General features: G+C 44.2%; 1 protein-coding gene across 3 annotated transcripts in view; it reads right to left on the bottom strand.

Annotated features, from left to right (window-relative positions):
- ADAMTS12 (ADAM metallopeptidase with thrombospondin type 1 motif 12) overlaps nt 1-18,625 on the bottom strand; it is a 378,754-nt gene that overhangs the window by 21,302 nt on the left and 338,827 nt on the right. For 2 of the 3 annotated variants that reach the window (XM_043887193.1, XM_043887192.1), the window contains 3 exons: nt 15,885-16,037; nt 6,552-6,728; nt 700-843 (listed from right to left, as the gene is read on the bottom strand). In XM_043887193.1, the coding sequence (XP_043743128.1) occupies nt 700-843; nt 6,552-6,728; nt 15,885-16,037 (474 nt within the window). The remainder of the gene's footprint in view (nt 1-699; nt 844-6,551; nt 6,729-15,884; nt 16,038-18,625) is intronic. The other variant, XM_043887194.1, reaches the window with a different exon arrangement.

The raw sequence follows: 18,625 nt of genomic DNA, 5'->3' as shown, positions 1-18,625 counted from the left end.
ACCATTTTAGCATACTTAGACATATTAGAAAGCATAAGGGTAAAATATAGAACTGAAAGAAGTTTTGGTATATATACACAATGGAATATTACTCAGCCATGAAATAATGCATTTGAGTCAGTTCTAATGAGGTGGATAAGCCTAGAACCTATTATACAGAGTGAAGTGAGTCAGAAAGGGAAAGATAAATACTGTATGCTAACGTATATATGGAATCTAGAAAAATGGTACTGAAGAATTTATTTACAGGGCAACAATGGAGAAACAGACATAGAGAATAGACTTATGGACATGGGGAGAGGGGAGGAGAGGGTGAGATGTATGGAAAGAGTAACATGGAAACTTACACTACCATATGTAAAATAGATAGCCAACGGAATTTGCTGTGTGGCTCAGGAAACTCAAACAGGGGCTCTGTATCAACCTAGAGAGGTGGGACGGGGAGGGAGATGGGAGGGAGTTTCAAAAGGTAGGGGACATATGTATATGTATGGCTGATTCATATTGAGGTTTGACAGAAAACAGCAAAATTCTGTAAAGCAATTATCCTTCAATGAAAAATAATACATAAAACACTTTAAATCAATGGACACATTAGACATTTACAGGAATAATATATGACTTTTAACATCAAAAGAAAACAAAAGCTATTTTTTAAAAAGACTAAAACAAATGAGAGAGATTATAACTGATTCTTACCGGGTCCCAGTTCCCAGCGGCCCAGTGACAGCAACGGGGCCCGCTGCAGGGTGCGGAGGACGTGGGCCGTTTAGTCCAGTCACAGAGGCCTCCTGGACAAGTCACCCCTCTCTTCTGAACTCCGCCTCCACAGGAGCTGGAACACTGGTGCACAAGAGGGACAAGGTCAGGTGAAAATCACAAGGGATCATTTTCAGAGATAAAGGGTAGGGATGTGTCCTTTTCCACTGTGTCTGCAGTGCGTGACACTGCACCTGGAAGATACGAATGCTCAGTAGAGGCTGAGCAAATGTTTATTTTAAAAAATACTCGACAGTTCTTCTCTAGTTCCATACTCTGTATTTCAACCCATTCCCCCCCAATAATTTAGTAAGAGGGTTTTTTTTTTTTCCTTTTCAGTTCTGAAATTTAAAAAAAAAGAATCTGTCAAATAAGTCTGCAACTTTTTTTACTATAATATATTAAGTTATAAAGATATATAAAGTTATGAAGATATAGATGTATATCATATTAAACATAACTTTTCTTTAGAGCAGAAATTCCCATGGTTGCCAAATAAATTATTTCAAGTGTGGATAAAAAAACCAGTTGGGTGAGCACTGGCCCAGTGTTAATTGAGATGAGGCCTAGCCTATCACAGTATATCACAAAGTTGGTAACAACAAATAGGCCCAGCTGTGCTGTGCTGTTCTGAGTCCCTCAGTCATGTCTGACTCTTTGTGACCCCATGGACTGAAGCCCTCCAGGCTCCTCTGTCCATGGGGTTCTCCAGGCAAGAATACTGGAGTGGGTTGCCATGCCCTCCTCCAGGGGAACTTCCCGACCCTGGCCCAGCTGTGTTAAGTCCAAATCTAGGTGGTTTTATCTGATCACTGTAGCATGTTCCTAGTTTCTTCACAATCATGTGTATTTGGATGCTTTTCGCCAAAGTATGTAAAAATAAATTACAGGCTGCCAAAAGAGCTATTATTCACTTTTAAATAAAGAACCCAAGACAGAAAAAGTCAATTGAATTATATTTTCTTTAAAATTTACTATTAATTTGTTATCCACACTGTTATTAAGAATATTAGTATCTCTATTGGAACCTGGAACATCTGTGTCAAGTTCCTCACAATGGCCACTCGGTCAATTCAAAGACAGTGGTGAAACAAGCCCTAAGACCCAGCCTTCCCACCAGCAGGAGAGCACCAGCCCTGACCCTGTCAGGGCCCACAGCCAGCTGCACTGGAACCTCTCCCACCCACCAGTGGGCCAATAACAGCTCCAAGATCCCCAGGCCACGCAACTAGCCACCATGTGAGGCACAGCCTAGGAATTAACCAGGTCAGGAAGAGCCCCTCCTACCAGAGCTCCCACAGTAGTCAGTTCCACCACAAGAGAAGGGTCCATGCAGCCCACATGGGGGGTACCCCTAGAGCATACAGCTCTAGTGACCAAAGGGGAGTGTGCTGCTGCCTCATTGGACATCTCCTACATAAGGCCACTTCTGCAAGACTGGGAAATGTGACCAACCTACCCAATAGGAATAAACAACACAGAATTAGGCGAAATTAGAAGCCAGAGGAATCTGTTCCAAATGAATGAACATGATAAAAGTCTGAGAAAAAGAACAAAACAAAGTGGAGGTAAACAATCTGCTTGATGCATTGGAGAAGGAAATGGCAACCCACTCCAGTGTTCTTGCCTGGAGAATCCCAGGGACGGGGTCGCACAGAGTCGGACACGACTGAAGTGACTTAGCAGCAGCAGCAGCAGCAGTTGTGATTACATAGTAGTAGTTGTAGTGTTAGTCGCTTAGTTGTGTCCGTCTCCTTGCGACCCCACAGACTATAGCCCACCAGGCTCCTCTGTTCATGGAGTTCTCCAGGCAAGAATACTGGAGTGGGTTGCCATTCCCTTCTCTAGAGGATCTTCCCAACTCTGGGATCAAACCCAGGTCTCATGCACTGCAGGCAGATTCTTTACCATTTGAGCTATAGGGAAGGTAAAGATCATAAAAATGCTTAATAAATTCAGGAGAAGAATAAATGAATAAGGTGTGAATTTCAATAAAGAGTTAGAAAATATAAAGAAAGACCAGACAGAGGTGAAAATACAATAACTGAAATAAAAAGTACATTAGAAAGAATCAGTAGTAGATTAGATATTACAGAAGAACATCTCAATGAGTTAGAAGAGTAGTGGATATCACTCAAGCTGAATAGAAAAACAGAAAGAATTTTTAAGAGGCCTCAGAAGAAAAACCAATTCTGCCAACACCTTGATCTCAGACTTCCAGCTTCTATAACTCTGAGAAAAAATATTTTCATTGTTTAGGCCAAAAAAGCAATAACAGAAACAAAAACAGTGGTGAAACAAGACCTAAAGAAAGGAGACTGATAAAGAAAATTCTGGGGATAAGAGGAGGGGGAAAAAAATCAGAAAATGCTGAATAGTTCAATATGTCAAACGGAAAGAATTCTGGTCAAGAAACCAAAATATAAAATGTAGGTGTTTTTATTCTGATTAGCTCTGACAGTCCTAATGGAGAGCACACTTCTGCAATAGAATTTTGTTCTGTTCATCTCCTATTAAAATGGGACTCAGCCTTCCTTCCTCACTACATTAAGTTTTAGAATTAAATTTATCCATGTTTGAAATGGTGATGTTGATAGGTTTTCTAAGGGTCTGGTGCACTGGCTGCAATGTTCACAAAATAAATTCGAGGTGACAAGTTTGATTCCTGAAAGAATATAATTCTAAAACGTGTCAGGTTTTTGCTCACTAGAATAATTTTCTAAGCTATATTGTTTCATTTTCCTGAGGTTTCTAGAAGAAAATTAAGATAATTCACCAAAAATCTTTGAAAAATACTTTTGAGTACTTTGAAAAGCACTTTGAAAAATCTTGGTATTTTGAAAAATCTTAATTATGGCACGGTAACAATAACAAAACAGTTATGATTGCCAATATCATGCCTATTACATTAGGCACTATGTGTGTGGTGGTAATCATAGAAAACAGGGAAATTATACACAATTAACCTTTCTGTTCAATAAAATAACTAATCCATTGCTTTCCCATTATTCCAACTTGGAGAGTCAACACGGATCTTTTCCCACTTATTCACTGCTTTTAACCCTATATGAGGAGGGAAGGAGAGGAACCCCACATTTGAGATCCTGTTGTATTCCTGTATGTGTGCATATAGACACAGGGTTACCTGGCTAAGTAATCTCCAGGAAGGGGAAAGTGGTCCTCAAAGTGTGGTCCCCAGAACAACAACTTCAGTATCTTTTGGGTACTTGTTAGAAACGCAAAACTTCAGGCCCTACCCCAGACTTCTGAATTGGATACCATGGGGATGGGGTTCAGACATCTGTGTGCTGACGAACCCTCCAAGTGATCCTGAAGCATGCTAAAGTTTGCGAACCAGTGAGGGACATTCTCACAGTTGAAAGGTTTTTTCCATGGCAAGTAGTTTAGGCTGGGTGACACTCACAGGAGGACCCCAGAACATTCCCATGAAGGCATCCATTAGATAATATGCACATACAGAGCAGCATCATGAGGGCTCAGGAAAAGCACCTAAAGGTGCCCAGTCCCTAAACAGTCCCCCGACATTTCCGGGGAAATGTTCAACCAACTTCAGTATTTTCTGTCCTTACTGTTCCCTCTGAGGAAAGTCTTCCAACTGTGTGGTTTGCTCAGAACAGAGCAATTTATTAAGAAGGGCGTTGGGAGGTCTTCTGGAAACAGGCTCATGGTTGAGACTCTGTGGAAGAGGAAATAGACAGAAAATATCTTTTTCACAACCAGAGAGCAGATACAACTGGTCATCTTGGATAACTCGCAATTGCAATTTCTCTGACAAGGCTATCTAAGCTCCTCTGCAAATTCCAGGATTCTGGAAGCTGTCACCAGGAAAACCCAATGGACAGAGGAGCCTGGTGGGCTACAGTCCAAAGGGTCGCAAACAGTTGGACACAACTGAGTGACTAAGTACGTCACCAGGCTCAGCAAACATGGAAAGCTGAGAGGCCTAAGTCCAGAGCCTGGGAGTGGTAGGCACTTTATGTCCCACAGCAAGACAGGGAAGGAGGTGAAAGAGAGGACAGTGGTGGTTGTTGCCCTCAGGAAACACCAGCGGCCTGAGGAACCAGCATGGCTGCTTGACCCAATGGACAGTAAGAAGCAAGAGGGGGTTCAGTCTTCCAGGGTTGGACACTAATTCTATATCCCACACTGTGGTTTTCTGTCTTACCTTTTCTAGCATGCAAAGTTATTGACTTACTGTTCTTAGTTCTCTCTTTGGTCCATGTCTATTCACCTAAATTCTACAGTATAGAATACAGGAATCAGAGTCAACTTGAAACTTGAATTAATACTCCACAATTTATTTTCTAGTTGTGCAAGCTTCTTAACCTCTGAGTCTCAATTAAATTCTTTCTTTACCTATAAAATGGAATCAATAAGGCCTACCATCCAGGTTGTTACAAGAATTAAAACAAGTACTGTAAGTAAAATGCCCAGTGCATGGACACACTCAAAACACACTGAGTTCTTTCTTTCCCTCTTATTTCTATTATAGTGTAGTTGGGAGTATTTTCTTTTTTATTGAAGCCACTAGGGAAATGAAATCATTATATTTCACCAAAGAACAGTAACTTGGTTTCACATACTGAAGTAAGACAAAGATGAAGCAGAATCCCAGCCCTTGCAACACAGGATGGAGACACACACACACACATACACACACACACACATCCCTTATTTGTGTAAACAAGGATCTGGGCATTTAAGAAGTAGGACTCTGAAATCATACTGTGTGGAAAGGATCTGACCATTATCCCCAGGGTAAGAGGGGCATGTGATGATCTGTCCCATATGCTGCTCATCAAGGTGGTTCATGTATGACCCCAATTCCCCAGTATATCCACTGAGACTAGGTCATAAAACATTGAACAGTCACAGTTTAAATCACACAACATAGCCTTCAAATTGTTGGGCTTGTCCAGCCTCCCCACCTGTAACTGAGCAGGACCCTAAGGGGCCTTCCCAGCACAGCCTCACCCCCACCTCCACTTCCCCCACCATGTCCTCCACCCGCCTCTTGTCTATAGAAAAACTTCCTTGGCCTTCCCCAATTTCCAAAGTGTAAATTTAATCACAAAGTGAGAAAATGCAGAAAGGAAAACAATCAAGCAAAATGAAAATAATAATAATAATATTGGGCTGGCCATTAAACAAAGTCAAAGACCTTTACTTCCTTCTCAAGGGCTATAGATAATAATCTGAGCCATGTCCTCTGAGCTGTTTCATAGATATTGAAACCCCTATCAGGGGGAAGAAGTTAACTATATGCTGCCCACAAGCATGTAGACCCCAGAAGGCTGGGGTTGGACCCAGAAGGCTGATGATGTTGACTCCTGATTACCTCACTATCAACCAGTCCGAAGAATTCCACGAGCTGATCACACACCCTACTACTCCCACCACCCCCCGCCCCATTCTGATTTTAGAAACTTTATCCCGAAAGCCTTCGAGAATTCAAGCCTTTTAAACACTAACTACCTGGACTCCTTGCTTGGCACACTAGCTATAATAAATGTTACACTTTCCTTCACCACAACCTGGTGTCAACAGATTGGATTTACTGTGTATGGGCAGGTGACCCACCTTTGGATCAGTAACACACGCAGTGTAAGGCGTGAATGTAAGGAGGCCAGCCACTGGCTTGATGAGGCCAGTCACTGGCTGAATAGAGGCCAGCCACTGGCCTGAGGCATGTGTGGTCTTCCCTGGACTCACAAGGTGACACAGAAATTCCTGTTTTCCCAGTTGTGTAGATGGTGCACCAGGCGCAGTACCTCGCTCCAGGGCTCCACCTGCCACTCCTCGCAGGGCTCCACGTTACAGCTTGAGGTCAGTGGAGGGGGAAGGCCGGCCAGGAACCGGCAGTGAAACGGCCTCAGGCTCCGGCGGTCCCGGCTGTCCACACACTGAATCTCCCGGATCTGGAAGCCCCCGCTGCAGTTTCTGGAGCACTGAATGAAAGGAAAGGGGACACCTGAGTCCTGGCGTCAGGCCGTCCATGCCCAGATATCGAGGGGGTTCACAAAGGATCACAGAGCTCGCAGCTTCGAGTGCCCAGCTTCTAGAGGGGTTGGTGACCTGTCTTTCCTCACACACTGTGGAGAGAAGAGTCACTCTGACAGCTCCCTAAGATGGGGCTCCCCGTGTTAGAAAATGCAGGTGTGAAGTATAAGAACCGGGTGACAAACGCTGTTCTGTCACAGACTCACAGTGAGCCCTTGGATGAGCTGCAGAAACGTTCTGAGCCTCACCTGTCATGCCTGTAAACTGGGGCAACAACTGTTATACGGGGCTAGCCTGAAGATTACGCGGGGGTGGGCTTGGGTGACGCCGGTGCAGCTGTTCCTTAGGATGTCTGTGTTCACTGGAGGCAAATGCAACCGCCCACGAGGGGAGCTCTCTGCCAAGACACACCCAACTCCCCCTCAGAATTCTGCTGAAAACCTCCTTTCTCCCTGACTCTGGACACAGGATTGGTCACCCTTTTTTAAGGAAAACAAAGTGAATAACTGCTCAGTGGTTTCATCCCGGGAGTAGGCCAACCCTGTCCTTGGCCCCACCGCCAGGCTTCCCTGCACGTCACCATCGCCCATCATCTTTCCTCCTAAGGCCGCCATCGCATGCCTCCATCACCAAGGGTGTTCCCAACCCATGCCCAGGGCAAGCCCTTAGAGAGGTCTTCCCGACTCCCCCGCCCATGCCCGAACCTTGTGCAGCAGCCCCTGCACCCTGATCCCAGTAAAGGAACTCTTCACCAGCAGGTTGCTGATTTCCTGAAGCTCACGACAAACACGGCTGCCCCCAAATCACCTACGTTTATGTGGCGTATTCAGGAGGACTTCTTTGGTTTACTTTTTGACCTCTTGAACTTTGGAAGCTCCTCCATCCTTCATCTAGGTAGATTTTATTCAATCATAACTCGAGCTTCCAAGACTTGGTCTTCAGTCTATATAGAATGCTATCATCATCAGTTTCGCTTCAGCTCATCTTGCTTGTGCACCCTAGTCTCTCAAGGCCAGTCCCGGCTTGTCTTGTCACTGTCCACCCCCAGGTGGGGACCCGAGGTAGATGGCATGGAGGCTGAGCCCTGAGCTCCTCAGCCCCTCTCCCCTGGATTTTCTGTGGATTAATAATATGTCCTGTGGTCCTTATGTCCTGAATCTTCCTTCCTCCATCCTTTGCTTTACTCACTACTGCTCTTCCTTTAGACTTGGCTTAAATGTCACCTTCTCTATGAAGTCATCTTTGAATACCTTCTCCAAAGGATATCTATTTCTTTTATTATTCATCTCAAATTCTTCTCTGTTTCCATTGCAAGAACTTGAAATGTGAAACAACTTCTATTTATTCTGTCCATCTTTTCTGTTAGACTGTTTCACTGCCCTGAAGCTGGAAACCCATCTGTCCTGGTCACCGTTGCGTCTTGAGCATCCAGCATGGGGCCATGCATGGCACAGATGCTCCCCACAGCTTGTGGAATGAATATATGAATTCTGAGAAAAGGGAAGTTGCGGATTCCCAGTGGGCCAAAGAACTCTGTGGTTACCATGGGGATAAAGAGCAGCCTTCTGCACCCTCCCCATCCTTCCATAAATGTTCTCATTACATCTTGACTGAGAAAATACACCACCACCAAAGCCCACTGCTCTAAGGTATGTTTTCATCTGGCCCCTTCTCTACTTGGTAAAATACCATGTTCCCTTTCCAGCTATGGTGGAATAGTCATAATTGTAGTGTTGTGGATGGTGAAAGAAAATTTCTCAGAACCTTTCATTAGAGGTACCTCTCAAAATACTGATCCCCCCCCCTTTTTTTTGCCATTTGGCAGATAGTGCAAGTCACCTGAATGCAAAACTTGGGTTGTAGCATAGCAGATGTGGGCCCATGAGACAAGGGGGCAGATGGATGCTCTAATGCTTCCATAAATCAAGTGTATTTAGCTTCTCAGAAATAAGCAACACTTGCCAGACAGCCCCCCAAAAGCAAATTTAAAACTTCATTTGCCTGCCATGCTGTAAGCACACAGAGAATGAAATAACTGCCAGTTTAAAATCAGCCACAGAACAAACATGCAGAAAATTCTACACAAAGCAGCCCTTTGTTTGACAGATTTCCAGGAAATAACCCAAGGTTAAGACAAGAGGGCTCTTTATTAAGGATAGGAATTTTACAAGACATAGTGTACAATGCGGGTTTATTTTCTTATTTTTCATTTGTTGCTACAATCTGTTATTCCTAGAGTTTTCAAATTAGCATTACCCTTTTGTCAAAGAGTGCATTCACATTCAGGGGGAAATGAAGTTGATTAATATGTTGAAGTAAATATTAAGGAAGGCACTCACTAAATCTGTGACTTTTCTATTTTATTTTCAGAAGGGCCTCTGATTCAGTTAGCAAGAGGGAAGTGGCAGGGCATTAAATCACTCCACTTTGAAAACTGCTCTGCCTTGGTGTATCGAATGCCAATTACTATATTCATTTTCTTTTTGCCCTAAAGGAGGGCTATTTATATTCCTGTTTTCCTAACCTGGAGCCTGTGGACCAGACTGAGGACAGGAGCCAGGCTAAGGAGAAGAGAAGGACTGGCTAATGCCCATGTGCGACCAAACAGGTCTAGCCATTTTCTGGTTCCCACGCCAGTCTGTTTAACTGATGTGATCAGCAAACCAGACTGAGTTAGAATGAAGAATCCTCTTAGCCTACAGAAGCCACTGGCAGAGAGAAAAATAATACACTCACAACCAGTTCTTCCTTGTGTCGTTTCTGATTTATGGAGCCATCCTGATACATTTTCCATGTTGGACTCCTACCTAGTGTTCAAATGAGTATAGTGAAATTAACCAACCTGAAATTGGGAATCAGGAGACTGCAGAAAGTAAAGAGGAACTAAAAAACTTCTTGATGAAAGTGAAAGAGGAGAGTGAAAAAGTTGGCTTAAAGCTCAACATTCAGAAAACTAAGATCATGGCATCTGGTCCCATCACTTCACGGAAAATAGATGGAGAAACAGTGGAAACAGTGCCAGACTTTATTTTTGGGGGCTCCAAAATCACTGCAGATGGTGGGATCATGGCATCTTGTCCCATCACTTCATGGGAAATAGATGGAGAAACAGTGGAAACAGTGTCAGACTTTATTTTTGGGGGCTCCAAAATCACTGCAGATGGTGATTGCAGCCATGAAATTAAAAGACACTTACTCCTTGGAAGGAAAGTTATGACCAACCTAGATAGCATATTAAAAAGCAGAGACATTACTTTGCCAACAAAGGTCCGTCTAGTCAAGGATATGGTTTTTCCAGTGGTCATGTATGGATGTGAGAGTTGGACTGTGAAGAAAGCTGAGCCCTGAAAAACTGATGCTTTTGAACTGTGGTGTTGGAGAAGACTCTTGAGAGTCTCTTGGACTGCAAGGAGATCCAACCAGTTCATCCTAAAGGAGATCAGTCCTGGGTGTTCATTGGAAGGACTGACGCTGAAGCTGAAACTCTAATACTTTGGCCACCTCATGTGAAGGGTTGACTCATTGGAAAAGACCCTGATGCTGGGAGGGATTGGGGGCAGGAGGAGAAGGGGACAACAGAGGATGAGATGGCTGGATGGCATCACTGACTCATTGGACATGAGTTTGAGTAAACTCCGGGAGTTGATGATGGACAGGGAGGCCTGGCGTGCTGTGATTCATGGGGTCGGAAAGAGTCGGACACAACTGAGCGACTGACCTGAGCTGAACTGACTGAGACTGCGTTCAAGTATCTCCTGACACCAAGTGGCTATGTGACTGCACCTCTGTAAGCCTCCGTTTTCTCCATTAGCATTAAAAAGAGGATAAATTGGATGATTAAACTCTTTCATATTCTATAGTGATATAAGTGTCTGGGATCACTGGACTTGTATTATGCTTTGGTTTCAGAATACTTTCTTGCTCTCCGGAAGTACTAAGCAAGGACATGGAAATAATTCTTTTTTGCTCCTTTCCTAATACTAAACAGATTCATAAGACTCTTAAGATCATTCAAAAAATAATTCATTTCAAAAATTCTATTTGAACAGCACCAAAATTCATTCATCTGTCTACTCCCCCACCCCATCCCCACACTTCACTTCCTCTCTGCTATTAGGCACTTAATTATGTGCCGGCTCTGTACGCCAATCTAGCAGAAGGAAAAAGTCATGCAATGAGTAGAAGTCATGAAGATGACATGTCATAAGCTGTTCATAATCCAGTGAAGGAACAGAGGAGGAGGTGGTTGATTTTACTTGAAGAAGGAAAGGCTCAAAAAGAGGAGACAAACCTTGAACTGTATCTTGTAACGTGGGTAAATGCTCACTCAGCTGACAAACAGTGCGGGGGACATTCAAGGTGGAAAGAATGACTATGCAAGTGGAGTGAAGCAACAAGTCTTGTTTGGGAGCATGTCTATCAGAATGCTAGAGTGGAGGGTACAGATGGAGAAAGAGAGATGGGAAGGGGCCACGATAAAGGATCTCATGGTTTGAACATCAGTCCTCATCTAAAGTGATATTGGGTTCATGCTTTCTGTGAGTCTAAAGGCTTTCTTTAATTGCTGTTCTTTTCTCACTTAGGGATTCCCTTCATCTAAAACACCAGGGGCTTCCAAAAGTGGCTAACAGGTTAGACATACAGTAAATAATACCAAAAGAAAATAAATGCAGTGATTTTGAGTGTATTATTTTCCTTCTGGAAGGTCAATTTTTGCTTTCCTGGCACAGAAACTCCCCTATAACATGCAATTCTCTGTTATGAAATTTTACACGTTGGGCTTCAATATGTTTCTGGGAACATGTTATATATGAAAGTCTGTACTTAGCAAGACAGGGTCTCTTTCCCTATATTATTCATTTGTAAAAGTTCAGATCCAAAAAAAAAATGTAGCACTGAATATTATGAAATGAAAGGTCATAAGAAAAGGTTGCCACTTTTATTTTCAAAAAAAGTGACAGATAATAAAGTCAGCTACTGTTAAAATAAAATTGCAACACTGCCTAGGTGGGGAGACAGATCATTCCAAGAAAATGTAAAAATCTTTGATTCATTTCAGAAATAATCAAAATCTGTTAGACTGAACTATGAGAAGTTATTAACATTCTGAGAGAGATAATAAAGAGGTTGTTAAATCACCAGTTTATAAAACTGCTGGAGGTACAGTCAAAATGTTCAGTCAGTAAGTGTGTGATGATGCATAACTTTGGTGTCAAACCCAACTGAAGGTTTTTTAAGCTCATCTTTGTCACTTATTGCATTTCTTTCAGCACAAGAATCAGCTTTTTTTCCCTTAAATTTTAATGTTCTGAAATTGTCATGCGTCTTAGACTGGCATACATATTTATTATGCAGTGTTTCCTTTCCTTCTGAAAAGCTGTCATTACATTGATGAGTTGTCCCCCAGTTGATGGTTTTTCAGAATTGAGAGTATCAGTACCAACTGATCATGTGCTAATGATTTAAACCCTCTAAGCCTTCACTTCCTCAGTGGGAATTATAAAGAACGTCCTTTATTGGATGAAAATAAGATTGTTCATCTAAAATTCTTGTGCAGTGTCAGGCGTGTAGGGGTATTTGGTGAGTGCCAGGACACCAGGGAGGTCAAGTCTGCCAAAGTTCATGGAGGACCCTGACTCCTTAGTACTGGGGACTGGAGACTTGATGGATTGACAGGATTTACTCTACCGCCCCCTGTCCACAGTCCCCTGCCCCAAGTCCAGGAAGCCAGAAGTTAGTAAGCACCTGAGAACTACTCCTAGCCTTTACCCAGAGCTCAAAGTTCACCCAAGGCTTTATATGAACAGTTTTTTATCATTTACAAAGTGGTTTCATGAACACTGTTTGACTTGTACAACTTTATGAGGTTGGTAGAGGCCATGTGATGTACTTCATTTCCCAGAGGTGAGAAAACTAAAGCTCCTAAGAGGCTGGAAGAATGGATTAGCACCCTATGCTGGTGACGGTGTGTGTGTGCTAGTGTGCTAAGTCACTCAGTCCTGTCTGACTCGTCGTGACCCTACGGACTGTAGCCTGCTAGGTTCCTCCATCCATGGGATTCTCCAGGTGAGAATACTGGAGTGCCATGCTCTCCTCCAGAGGAATCTTTCCAACCAAGGGATTGAACCCGGGTCTCCTGCATTGCAGGCAGATTCTTTACCATCTGAGCTGCCAGGGAAGACCTTGGTGACAGAGTGGGGCTGCCACCCCAGACATGTCTGATCCCAGGCCCAGTGCTGCTTCTAGGATTCAATTCTGTAGAACTACGCTTTCTACAGTATGCCTCTGGGACAAACCTAAAGACCATGATCTTAACTTTGTTTCAGACAGATCAATGCATGAAGAAGAAGCAAGTCACTTCAAACACAACTTCTGGACTTTGTAAAGGTAGAGATCTTAATACACAGGCTCATTGGACTGTCACAAATATGAGAAAATGTCCACAGCAGTTGTATCAGGACTCCATCAAGGAGATGAATATGGGGCTGGAGACAGAAGCCTGTAGAACAGCTGTAATTCAGGCTGCACACACAGCAGTGGGGAGTTTCTGGTGAGTAATCTGGGGGACCTCAGGTGTGCTCTGTGGCTTCAGGTGAGGCTATGGCATACCCTTAGTCCCATGAGATTAAAGTGTCTCTGGATCTGGGCTTGTGGTTGGTGGGATAATGAAGAAAGAGTCAAGATCAAATTAGAATTCGGCCCTCTGAGAAGGTGTTTGTGAAAAGGAAAACCATTGAGTTGGCAGAGTCTAAACCCTCTGGGTGGGCTTCACTGGTGGCTCAGATGGTAAAGAATCCACCTGCCAATGTGGGAGACACGTGTTCGAGCCCTGGGTTGGGAAGATCCCCTGGAGAAGGAAATGGCAACCCACTCCAGTATTCTTGCCTGGGAAATCCCAGGGACAGAGGAGCCTGGCGGGCTACAGTCCATGGGGTCACAAAGAGTCGAACAAGACTTAGAGATTAAAACACCAAAAACAACAAACTCTCTGGATATTTAAAGGTAAAAGCAGGGGTGAGCCTACTCTAGGTTTGGAGGTCTGCCTCTGAGTAAGTTTAAGCGTCCCAACAGAACAGTGAAACTAAGATGCCCTTCAAATCTTTCCGAGTACATGATTTAGACTTCAGACATCCAAATGGACTGGTTAATAACATGGCAGTCAAAAAGCTGTCACCAAAATTTGGTGTCATTCAGTCACCAAAATTTAAGATCACATTTAAATCAACATCTCTAGGAAAAACGCAAGTCCTGCATTCAGTATTCCTAATGACAGAAAAAAACAGACATCAGGGCAATTGACTTTCAGTAGTTAAATGGGGTCTTTGACAGAAGGTTTATCTATTATCCTGAGGGAGGAGATAGGATAGTACTGACAGGAATGGAGTAACTTTGAGGATTTGAGTTTAGATATGGTGCTCGCCACATTCTGGCAGACCTTGGTGATGTGTCTGAGACAGCTTCTATACCACACCAGGAGTGGTACAGGGGTTAATAAGTATATCAGCAAGCCTCCTGGCCAAGACAGAGAAGAGATCCAGAGACTGACAGGGCAGGTATGAGCTGCCAGAGCAGGGCTTCCTTTAGGGGGTCTGACCCCACCAAGAGCTACTGGCTCTCCCATTCCAGTTTTCTATCAGCTAGAATTCCTGGAATTTTACACTGGACTGACCTTTTTAAAAGTGTGAGCTATCTCACACATCTGTCCTTTTTATGAGCCATGTAATTTCCAAGGAAAGGATTAGTCCCAGTGATGGGAAAGTGGAACTTTAGGACTTGGTCAACATTTGGCAAGGTCAGGGACAGAAATGTTTCTTGAGATTTTTCTGGATATGGAAGAGAATTTGTAGCCAGGCATTCGGTCCCTTTTGGAATTTGTTATGAGTTGGAAGAGAAAAGAAAACAACAACAACAACAACAAGCATTCATTCCTTAAAGAAAAACGGTATGAGAACAGAAAAAAGGGATGTTGGCAGGGATCAAAGAAATGTGTGGTGATTTTCTCAGGGAGTAGCCCTACTTTCTCTCTCTTGCCAAAGATCAGAGCCTTTCTTTGGGAAAGGGGGCCTATTGCAGATTAATGACAGTCCTTGCTCCTGTCTGTCAGGTAAGTCTGCCAGGAGAACCAGAGACGGCCAGTGAGACACCTCATGGTCCTGCTTGTCTGGGGACCTGAGTTTTCCACCAGATGAGGGTGCTAACAGATGCCAGCCTCCCCAAACTTTGGGGCAGGTCTTTCTCCTTCTGTGTCAAGGCCAGCAAGGGAAACTGGCTCCCCAGAGAGAAGAAGGCAATGGTGCCTACAAGGTGTGTTGATGTGAGGGGGTATGGAGGGTGCGCTTGGCAACAGAGGATGTATGCACAGCTCATAGCTCTGCACCCCTCCTGCCAAATGGCTCTGAATCCCATCTCGACCAGTGGCTCTATGACCTGGGTGCATCTGTATCCCCCAGGGGCTGGCTCTGCCCCATCATGGTGACAGGTGATCTGGGCCTGATTGCTGCCCAGAAGAACCAAGGCCAACCAATCCTAAGACCTGACAAAGCCTTTCACCAGGGCCTATGCAGGCAGCACAGAGAAATCAATAATGACTCTAGGTTAGCAAGGACAGGAACATCGCACTTCAAAGAGATCAACATAGGAAAGACACTTTTAAAGACCAACCTTTGATGTTTCAGCTTTCTTTTCATTTTGAGTCTGGTAGATTCCATGCTTTGTGAGCAGCTGCTGAACCATGATTTAATTACACATCTGCTCATGTATCATTATTAATTATAATGTTAAGTTTAAGCAATTTAGAAATAGTGTCGCAGGCTGGACAAGCAAATTAAATTACACAAATTTAACTTCTTTCCTTCTCATTTTATCCGGTAAGGGAGGACAAGCAGATAAAAACATGTGGGCTAATGAAAACTTCGTGCTTGCTCTAAGGCTATTGTGTAACTGAAAGTAGGCTTATGACAAGGCCTATGGTTCACTCATCTGCCAGTTTATAGCAGCAGGGAGGCAGGAAGCGAGGCAGGAAAGCTACTTTAGCAAATGGCGCTGGTGTAAGTCCACCCGCCCCCGCCCCCGCCCCCCGAAACACTGCTGAGCTGATCCATTACCTTGCTCCAGTTTCCCACTTTCCAGCTAGCGCAGGGACGGAGGTGGCACCTCTTGGCCGGGTCTGGCCTCCGCAGGGTGGCGCAGTCGGAATCCACGTGGGTGCTGCACTGCACGCTCCGCCGGTAGGTCCCCAGCCCGCACGTGGTGGAGCACTGCCCGGGAGGAGGGAGAGATGACAGAGGCTCAGGGTCGCTTCCTCACCTACAGCTCACCCCGCCCCACCCCACCCCGGAGGCAGGGCTCCTCCATCTTGGCTACTCACTAAACCTGCCTGCAGAGCTTCAGAAACTTAACCAGCGCTGGGGCTCCCGCCGCAAGCAATCGGAATGGCTGAGGGTAGGGCTCAGGCAGGAGTAGTTAAAAAAACAAACCCCAGGTGATTCTAATAAGCAGCCAGGGTTGAGAATCCCTGATTTCTATGTGGGAGGAAAACCCAGTGCAAATGGAAATTTGCTTCCCTTTACAAAGTATCCTGGCTAGAAGGTCTATGGAATGACTACGAGCTACAGGCACACTGCTACATTTCATCAACGCTATTCATGGAAAGGGAAGAGTAGAAAATAGCCTAGGTCAATGGTTTTTTCACCTGGCTCATTTATGGAGGCAAATGGGCTTTGCTGGTGGCTCAGTGGTAAAGAATCAGCCCGGCAACACAGGAGAGGTGGCTTCGATCCCTGGGTCAGGAAGATCCCCTGAAGAAGGAAATGGCAACCCACTCCAGTATTCTTGCCTGGAAAATCCCACAGATGGAGGAGCCTGGCGGACTGTGGCCCTTAGGGTCACAAAGAGTCAGACACAACTGAGGAACTGAGCACTGTATTATGTGTGTATATATACCAGTGAGCCAGGAGGGAAGCCCTTTACCTCCATAAATGAGCCAGTTGAAAAAACTGTTGACCTAGGCTATTTTCTACTCATCCCTTTCCATGAACAGCATTGATGAAATGCAGCAGTGTGCCTGTAGCTCGTAGTCATTCCACAGACCTATGTGTATATACACACACACGCATAATACATACATACACATAATACTTATATACACATATACATAATACACATAATACGTATATATAAAATATGTGAAAGTGAAAGTCACTCAGTCATGTCTGACACTTTGTGACCCCATGGACTATACAGCCCATAGAATTCTCCAGGCCAGAATACTGGAGTGGGTGGCCTTTCCCTTCTCCAGGGGATCTTCCCAACCCAGGGATTGAATCCAGTTCTCCCACATTGCAGGTGGATTCTTTAACAGCTGAGCCACCAGGGAAACACAAGAATACTGGAATGGGTAGCCTATCCCTTCTCCAGGGGATCTTCCCGAGCCAGGAATAAAACCCGGGTCTCCTACGTTGCAGGCAGATTCTTAACCAGCTGAGCTACCAGGGAAGCCCATATATATAAAATATATTAGAGATAATAACAGCTGAAGTGCATAGACTCATTGCACTAGTGACCCCACTGTTCACACCCATGCTGTTTGCAATGGACTTCACAGCTCCTCTCATCAAATGATAGAATGTATTTCCCCAGCTGTTGAATCAGGACTGTTCTTGTACCTTTCTTTTGCCAAGAAATTGCAGTGGATGATGGTGTGCAAGTTCTTAAGAAATCTTGCTTGTTTTAGTTCTCTCTCGGACCCTTGTTTCTGCCATGAGAATAAAACTGGCTAACCTCCTGGAGGATGAGAGATCATGTGAAATCAAGCTGGGTGACCCAGCTGAGGCCATCCCAGACCAGCCAGCCTTCAGCCAACCCTTCAAAACATAAGCTGAGATCAGCTAAGCTCAGCCTGGGTCAGAAGACACTTCCAGCAATCCACAGACTCATGGACAAAAATGAACGTTTACTGAGGTTTTATGGTTGATTGTTACATAGCACTATTGTGGTAATAGATAATGGATACAACTACACAACAGGTACTTTTCCTATATTTTCTCTAACCTCAGAGACTCGGGATACAATTAGAATTCTGCAGTTCACTAATTGTGTGATCTTTGGTGGTTTCCTAACTTCTCTAGCAAGTAAAACTGGTGATAAGACTAGGACCTCATTTAAGTTGCTATGAGAACAGCAGAGTTAATCCATACACAGAGTGAGTGATCTACAAATGTTAACTATTAAACATAGCACTGTAACTGAAGCTCCAATACTTGGTCACCTGATGCAAAGAGCCGACTCATTAGAGAAGACCCTGATGCTGGGAAAGATTGAAGGCAGGAGGAGAATGGGACGACAGAGAATGAGATGGTTAGATGACATCACCAACTCAATGGACATGCGTTTGAGCAAGCTCCCAGAGACAGTGAAGGACAGGGAAGCCTGGCATGCTGCAGTCCATGGGGTTGCAAAGAGTCGGACAGGGCTGAGCAACTAAGTAACGACAAAAACAAACATTGCACACCTGCAAGGTCATCGCTATGCGTCCCACTCTCCAGATTTCTGGGGCCCAGAGAGCTTAGCAGTTATGCTCAAGGTCACAAAGACAATACAATGTTAATTTCACACCATGGCAAGGAAAAAAAAACAATGTTTGTTCTAAACCCAGGAGAGGAGCTAGTGAAACCAAATTCCCAGGCTAATGATGACCTTGGTACATCTCAAGTGATGTCTATAGCTCTTTGTGCCATATTTATGTGGTAAATAAACATGTGTCTCTGGGGAACTGAGTCTAGTCCTGTAGGGTTCAGATGTGAGTAGACATTTGTTTAATTCCTTTTTGACAATTTCTATTTAGGCA

The sequence above is a fragment of the Cervus elaphus genome, chromosome 25 (genome assembly GCF_910594005.1).
Source record: "Cervus elaphus chromosome 25, mCerEla1.1, whole genome shotgun sequence".
NCBI lineage: Eukaryota > Metazoa > Chordata > Mammalia > Artiodactyla > Cervidae > Cervus > Cervus elaphus.
Note: the sequence above shows the minus strand (reverse complement) of the source record. Positions and strands in the feature narration are given on the sequence as shown.